The sequence below is a fragment of the Ostrea edulis genome, chromosome 1 (assembly GCF_947568905.1).
Source record: "Ostrea edulis chromosome 1, xbOstEdul1.1, whole genome shotgun sequence".
NCBI lineage: Eukaryota > Metazoa > Mollusca > Bivalvia > Ostreida > Ostreidae > Ostrea > Ostrea edulis.
This window is the reverse complement of record NC_079164.1, coordinates 28,950,978-28,959,511: the sequence shown is the minus strand read 5'-3', so window position 1 is coordinate 28,959,511 and position 8,534 is coordinate 28,950,978. Positions and strand designations below refer to the sequence as shown.

At 35.9% G+C, this 8,534-nt stretch overlaps 1 protein-coding gene across 5 annotated transcripts; it reads left to right on the top strand.

Moving 5' to 3' along the window:
• Positions 1-3,445: 3,445 nt before the first annotated feature.
• On the top strand, positions 3,446-8,534 carry LOC125663914 (orexin receptor type 2-like). Of its 5 annotated transcripts, none has more exons than XM_056161963.1 (4): positions 3,603-3,795; positions 6,023-6,138; positions 6,385-6,434; positions 7,226-8,534. In XM_056161963.1, exon 4 carries the CDS (start codon positions 7,227-7,229, stop codon positions 8,436-8,438), a length of 1,212 nt encoding a protein of 403 aa, XP_056017938.1. In that variant the 5' UTR covers positions 3,603-3,795; positions 6,023-6,138; positions 6,385-6,434; position 7,226; the 3' UTR covers positions 8,439-8,534. The 5 variants fall into 5 exon arrangements, with proteins under 5 accessions (XP_048752306.2, XP_056017938.1, XP_048752307.2 ...); XM_048896350.2 differs by having other exon boundaries at positions 3,603-3,912; XM_048896349.2 differs by lacking the exon at positions 6,385-6,434 and having other exon boundaries at positions 3,446-3,912.

Sequence of the window (8,534 nt, the reverse complement as noted above, 5' to 3'; positions counted from 1 at the left end):
TGAGCTAAAAATATTCTTCTCAAGAATAGGACTCGCAACAAACACGCCGAATACAGCATGCAATACTTGTGTTTTGAAAGTCAAGGTTGCTGACGAGAAGTTGCATGTTTTTCTGAGTGAAAGTTGTTGAGAAAGGCATGGTGCCTTTTACGAAAACCGTTGTGAACTTTGCAAAGCTTTGGAAGAAAATTTTAAAGGCCAAACAAGGTAAATAACCATTAAACAGTTTGAGTGGAGACGATGATATGTATTCCAGTAGCAAACTGCTATGATGAATCAATTTTTACAGGTGCATGTACTTCGAATTATGATGAATTTATTGATGCATAATGAACTTACCATATTTTGTTTTGTGGTCAGAGTCATGTGCAGTTGCCAACTGTTGGTTGTAGAAAATAATACATAAGACTGTAGTAGTATAGAATATTAAATATTTGATATACTCGTAACATGTAACTGTATACATTGTATCTGATACTCAGAAGGAAAAAAAAAACAATTTAATTTTCACGATTTCAAAAATTATGTTTAGACTACATGTATTGACACGTAAAATGTAGTAGGCTTGTCCCTAGTACTGGGGAATCCTATATTTAAATGGCAAATACGCAATAAGAGTATAAATGTGGATGAAGGTCAGTTCCACGTCACGAGTGCTGGCACAGAGCTCCTATTAGGGAAAGTTCCCGCTTCGGTGCAACACCCTCTTTGTTTAAATCATGGTTGGACTACATATGGGAAACAGCAGGGCCATGTTTGATCATTTTAATATGTAAGTACTCTCGAGTAGTGTCGACTCAAGTTTTTAGATTACCAGAGCTGAAAGCAAGAGAGCTTTTCCGATCAAAACTCTCTAATATGGGGTAGATTCTAAATTGTTCAAATCATGGTCCCCAGGGTAGAGTGGGGTCACAATAGGGGATCAATGATTTACATTGGAAGAAATCTTCTTAAAAAAAACACAACAACAGGGCCACGATGAATGATATTAAAATATGGATGCGTCCTCAGATAGTATAGATTCATATTTGTTTAAAACAATACCCAGGGGCCTTGGGTGAGGACACAATAGGCGATCGAAGTTTTTCATGGGACTATATAGAAAAAAGTCTTCTCTAGAAACATAATAAAATCGTTATTTTGCAAAGATTTCCTATGTGTGTGGGATTGAATGTTCGGGTTCGACTAAAATCAGGGATCAAATTTTACACAATGCATGCATGATACAGGAAATAAAATTTTCTTCTCAGTATAAAGCAAGGACTGATGTTAGTCATATTGAGGGTTCGGTCACAATTTTTCATGAAAATAAAGAGAAGGAAAAATCTGAAGAAAAGCAAAGCTAAGGTTACTCGGTTGAGTGTTGTGGTCCATCTTAGGCCTATGTTCATGTAAAATATTAAAACTTTTATTGTTGTCCTCTCCAGGGTCTTGTGGGAAGTAGTTTTGGACCAACTCGTATAGACACTACATAAAGACGCTTGCATATGAAATTGATAAATTGTATCATCCGTGCTCTGGAGGAGAATATTCCTATCTAAAACCTTAAAACTCCATTAGGGTCATAGTTTGAACAAATATAGACTATATGGGGATATGTTTATGCGCCCGTCATTAGACGGGACGTATAAGGGTGCTGTTCGTGCATGTGTCTGGCTGGATGTCCGTCCAAGGTCATATTTTCCGGACTTTGTTCCATAGGATGCATGTACGACTTTGAACTTTGGTCACAATTTCTCCCTCAAGAAGTGTAAAAGTGGGTTTGCATTTCAGCTGGATTGATGCACGTTGACCTACTTTAGAGCTATAAGTAGGTCAAACATTTTTCCGGACTCTTTTGTTACAGATACAGATATTTCCCTGAAATTTAGTTATAAGCCTCCTCTCGGAAGAATACAAGTTCAGTTTGCATTGAACAGTTGGATTGGCCCGTCTGTCCTACATTTAGACTAAAAATAGGTCAAACAATTTTTCGGGCTTTTTTTCATTACGGATACAGATATTGCCATGAATTTTGTCACAGCCTTCTTCTTGGAGGAGTACAAGTTCAGTTTAAACTTCAGCTGGATTGATTCGTCCTTGACCTATTTTTGAGCTATACAAAGTCAAACAGTTTTACAGGCTTTGTTTAAATTTGCCCTGAAATTTAATTACAGGCTTCCTATTTGAGGAATACAATCATGGCTTGCATTTCAGCTGGATTAGTCTGTCCTTAACCTACTTTCAGGTTAGAAATAGGTCAACCAACTTTCCAGATTTTTTCATCATTACGGATATAGATATTGCCCTGAAATAGTCATAGGCTTCTTCTTGGAGGAATATAAGTTCAGTTTGCATTTCAACTGGATTCTACCCTTGACCTACTTTTGGGCTATACAAGGTCAAACATTTGGTTGCCATCATTTTTGCAGCTAATGCCCCTTTAAATCTTTAAACCCCTTCTGTGGCCCCACCCTGGCCCTTGGAGTTACATATATTAGTTGTATATACTTCAATCCCACTGCTTTAGCATTTTACTGTATTAATTTGATATATGTTACTTGTGGTTCTTGAGAAGATTTTTCCTATTTATTTTAAACTTTAAACCCCTTTTACGGCGCATCCTAGACTCGGGGGTGGGGTCATGGTTTTAAAAAAAATCTACATTATATGTATCTAAACTTTCACTGAGTCCTTTGGCTCTTGGGAAGTTTTTCTACACACCCCGCCCTATTTTCGCTATTTCCAAATTATTTCCCCTATTTCCAAATTATTTCCCCTGGAAAACGATCATGATCCTTCCGTTTAACAAACATTTAACCAGAGGATAATTTGTGTCAAATTTTAAAATTTTTATTTAAATTGGTCGGGGGGGGGGGGGGGGGGGTGTTATGGAGAAGAATTCTAAACTGCGAACAATTTACAGAAGACGGGTAATTTTTCAGTCTTAACTGATTTTAAAATTCGTTTGTAGTACTGTCAATTTATGACATAAAACAACATTTTCACAAATAATAAATAAAAGGAACAGAACATTTCATATGATATCGGTTAATTTATAAATACATGTACTTTTAGAACTACTTTTAGAAACTATTAGATAAGTAAAAGTATGACATTGTTATATTAGGAAAACCCATAAAAACCCTAAGGTCCAATAGAGTTCTTAAAAGATAGTGAATAAAAATACAATGTACGTTCATATAACTGAAGAAGAGGGAAAACAACAATGAAAGTACATTATAAAAAAGGAATGGCAAATACTCCTTAAAATATAAAGACTGCTTTATGGGGTTTTTAAATCACACAATGCATATATTATCATAACATATAAACAACGTTAGAATTAAGACATTGCATCAAAAATAAATATAAGAAGTCACAATTTGTCTAGTAAAAACTTTTTACAGATTTCTAATTCTTGATTATATTTTTTTCAAATTAAATAACATTTTTTATACAGTATAATTTGGTCACTCTCTCCTCTCGTATTAAAATTCATTATTACGTATGTATTTCCATCCTATTCACTAATTTCATTATATGAAATTATCACAGTGTGGTGTATTAGGAACGATTACTCGACATTGACATTTACAGGGCAATCTGACAGAGGCTTTTGTACAGGACTATCCTTTGTCAATATAAAGATGCCCGTGTTGTGTGTATTGGATTAAGTCGATGAACTACTGCGATAAATATAAAAATTTGAAGTTAATCCTCGAGCGTTCGATCAGGGATCAGTAGGTATGCAGCAGTCATACGTCATATTACAGTAAGACCTGTCCCTCCGGGCACCTGCTGACTGACTCACGGGTAAATAACCACACTTCGACAAGGTGTAATGCTGAGAGGAAGTTCTGTGTACATGTATCAGTGTGTCAAAGTTGTTTGGTGAATTTGGGAGATTTCTGAATAACGTAACATCAATTTGTAAGTATGACTATAGTTCTATATTTCTTTGTTTTGGTTGGTTTGTTGTTTTTTAAAATTAAGTTAAGAAAATTACGAGTTAGTACAGATTCTGGTCAGGAAAGTTTGAAATCTCTATATTTACGAACTGTTTATACAAGGATTTACATCGAAAGGGCAATTTCTCTTTGTTGCTGGATCTTGAATTACATACCGTTTTAAATTACAGCTAACATAAATTTTATGTAATTCAGAAATCTTGTATTGATGTTTACACCATCATAACACTGTCCCGGGGTTCTCTTGCAGGGCACTTGATGTTCTATAATAACTGGAAACTAGCTTAATTTGAACGTCTAAGACTTGGTATATTTGCTTCCCATCACTTAATGATATTTATTTACGCATATGAAAAACATATATGAACTTGTTGAACCGTAACGCAAAATCTAAATTGACACAGAGTTAAAAAACAAGTCATTAAAATGATTAATTAGCTGATCATTTTCTTTCGACGCACCTCAACCATCGAAGTTAAGCACCGCTATTTACTTGCTATAAAAAAGAAATTAAAATTTTCTATTGCCTTACGTGAACAAACTCGTCCGTTCAGATTTTATCTTTAAAATCAACAGTTTAATTCGAGACGGGGAACTGCAACCAAGCTCACTTATACACACAAATAATCAAATGGCGATATCTTGATTTTTGTCCTTCGTGGAATCGACATTTAAACATTGAATGTACAGCCAAGTGTATATGATAATTAGTTCTTTCAGATGTTTGCTGTATTAAATTCACTAGGTTTGGTGTATCATTTCTTTACCTTCCACACTTATATGTGATTAAAGAGTAGCTGCGTGTTTATTTATGGAATGGTTTTAGAAACTCAAAACCACGATAGGCTTGTGAGGGACAGGGGAATCCTGTCATTTCGTAAGTAAAACTCTTATCTACACATACAACAATTCTCCATTACAAGGAAATTTTTAAATCGTTTGGACAGAGGACATAAAAGTTTTGTAAAGCAAAGTTTTAGAACATTTTCTATCATTCACGCGCGAGCCTAATTTCAATGACTTTTGGTTCAAAAGGTGGATGTTTTGAATTACAGAAACGTGGGTACAGTCAGTACATTAGACCTATATGTTGCATTTTACTGGCATAAGTGCAACTTGCATATAATATTATGATAAAGACAGGAAGGGGGAATATGGAAAAGGTATGGTTTGAAATAAAATAGATTTAGGTCATACACGTCCGCCGTCGTTTCTCAATAATATATATTATTTCGTGACATAAAAAATAGATTGATTACAAAAAGGAACTTGGGATATATTACCAGGCTTGTTTTAGACTTAGCATATTTGATAATTCCTGGTTGTGGCAGGTAAAAATATAAAATATCAACTCCTATGTATTACAGGTGTATATGGACATTACCAAGTAATATAGTAGCAAAGTTTGGGAGAAAAATATTTCGAACAATCCGGTATTGAACCTAGACCCTTTCATTGCTAGTTAGGTGACCAAACCACTAAGCTAACCAAGCTGTTATTTGATTTATGGTAATCTTACTACACTGTATAAAATTTAAACCTATTTCGGAAATCAAACCTTAACTCTTCACATAGAGAAGATGAAAAAATAGACCCCCAATCTAGAAAAAAAAATGTCAGAAATTTCGCGTACATGTCCTTAATCACTACTGTTACACAAAGACACTTAAAAACTTCTTTATAATTGGACTCCGATTCCAGAAAGGCACATTAGTACAAAACCTGGGATTACCTGCTTTCTCACAGGAGAAGACCGCAGTCCCGTCGGTCAGGCGGTATATTTATAAGGGGGTAATCATCTCTGTAACTCGTTGACCCTCGTCAGCTTTCCGATAACCTATCTGAGAATATTTACATAGAAGCAGTCAATAAAACATAAGCATAATTAACGGAAACTAAGATTGAAATAGGTATAAACGCTCTTGAAATGCAGCTTAATCGTTTAAGATCCATCAGAAATATAGGGGCTTGATCCGGTTTCACACTTAAATTTATCGACCGTACACTTGATGTTATATATACAGGAAATTGTTGAACATTTTTTTGAAGTTTAAAAGCTTCTATATTTGTAGAGAATTTCTCTTCAAACTCCAGCGAGAAGGACGTAGAAATATGACGGAGGAATGAGCTGATCCGGAGCTCGTCGGATCCCGGCAACGAGGGTGTGGACTTATTCTGGATATTACAAGTATGTTGTACAGTATTTACAGTACAGGACTGCCTGAAACGACAGTCTTTGAACGAGGCTGAAATTATTTACTTCCTAAGCTGTCCTAAATACTAATTAGCTAGTATATCAAATATTACAGAATGTTGTTTATTTCGTGTGAAATCGGTTTCTGTGTCTATCTGTGCGTGTCCTGTATATTGACTACATATCAGAAATTTAAAAGTAGTAATTTTGATATTTTACTCTTTATATGTTTCAATTTAGAAGTAAAAACGGATCCCCATAGAGTTTTAGCAGTCTGATTAAGAATACTGGTGGGGTTTTTTTTGGTTGCTGTTTTGTTGTTGTTTTTTATATCGTTTTGTAGTACGTTTCTCCTACAATGCTACAACACACAATGTTAGTAAGTATCATATACTAGAAAAGCAATTTTATATAGACTGTTAAGGTACATTTAAAGATATTAATCAAACACTCCTGCTTAAACGTTAAAAATCAAAATCTGTTGAGAATTCGGGAAGCTGTGAAAATGTAGTTCGTTATTTAATGAAATTAAATAGCGTCTCGGTGCATTTCGCGTTACATACAAAAAGCTGGTGTTTAATTTTAACTGTAACGTGTGAAGTCCCCCAGGGATCGGCGTCTGATGGTAGCGGAGATACCAGCGTTGTCAATGTTGATCTCAGTTCATGTTACAAATACATAATATAAGAACAGAAAAAACCTGACGAGTTTTCTTTACAGTCTAAATTGTATCATAGAGTACTGAGTATTTGTTTAAAAATGTTCAAATTTAACCAGATTGTATTTTCAATAGTTTCAGGGCGTTTTTTTTTTTTAATGAGAAATAAATGCATTTCTTAGTAGCTTTAATTATTATGTTAACATTATGTGGAGTGACAATCGTGACATTCTTTCGAAGGATAAAGGGAGATGTTTTATCTTCTATACTAGAGAACTGTAATGTGATGGACCTAGATCCGCACCAAGAAAACCCTGAGCTTAACAGTCATAACCCTAAACTTAACAGTCATTGCACTGAACTCTTCTGATATATCTTGGCAATCATTTATCATAGAAATAATATTTTACATGTTTGATTTAGGATGAGTGATGTAAACATGGCAAATACAACAGAAGAGTTTTCAAATGAAACTACCGTCGTCACAGAAACGACAACCATGGGGATGGAGGAGATCGAGGCTCAAATGTTACTGCACAAACTAAACGACGAGATGGCGCTGCGTTATCTTCCGGTCATTGTGTACATGTTGATTCTAATGTTGGTCGGAATTTTCGGCAATATTTTGGTGTGTTGTGTGTATTGCAGTAAGCCAAAGAAAACCTCATCCCATTACTTCATCTTGAATCTCGCCGTCCTTGACCTTTTGACCTGTGTTATTGGCATGCCAACGGAAGTGACGGACCTTCGATATCCCTACATGTTTTATGCTCCCGCGGCCTGCAAACTGCTAAGATTTGTGGAATCAGTGTCGATAATCGGTTCGTCAATCACACTGATCGCAGTGGCGTTCGATCGATATTATAGAATTTGTAAACTGGGAAGACAAATATCGGTTAAAAAATCCCAGATAATCTGTGTTATCGCTGTGATAATTGGGATTCTCTCATCCTGGCCAGCGTGCCTTCTGTTCGGTGAGAAGACAATAGATCTAGGTATACCGGGGGTGAAGGGTGTGGATTGTTCCACGGACGATTCCGTCAGACACACTATTTATCCCACACTGTATTATGGATTCCTCTTTTTGTTGTTTATATTGTGTTTGGTGTTTTTTACCGTTATATACGCAAAAATCGGTGCCGTTATTTGGAGGCGCAAGAAAACCAGGATAGGGGAACCAATTTCCAGTTCCCCAAATGGCCACGCTCTGAAAGATTCGAACACTCCCTCGGACCAAATTTCTTCTGATCCAATCAGCACAGAGATGTCCTCTGACCACGAGGCCTATAACGAAAAACGTGCGTCCAGTGATTCTAAACAAGCATTCGGTAAAAGACTCTCCAGAAATAACGTGCGCGTTACCAGGACAACGGTGGTGTTGTTTGCCGTGACCGTTGCCTACGTCATTAGTTTTCTGCCCTTTCTCATCGTCATGGTGGTGAGGAGTGTGGTGAAGAACTTTGAGGAAAACCTTAACACCGAGGAGGAGGTCGTCTATAAATTTTGCTCCAAATCTTACTTCATTAACAACGCAATTAATCCGGTGATTTACAGTTTTCTTAACATTAACTTTCGGAAGGACATCAAAGTGATTTTTAAAAAGTGTTGCTCCACTTGCTGCGGATGTCGCAATTGAGATTTTTTCCCCCGGAGATTCATTATTAGTGACAACATTTTGATATATCTTTTGTATTCATACCCATAACCGCATTAAATTTACTTTGACATTTCA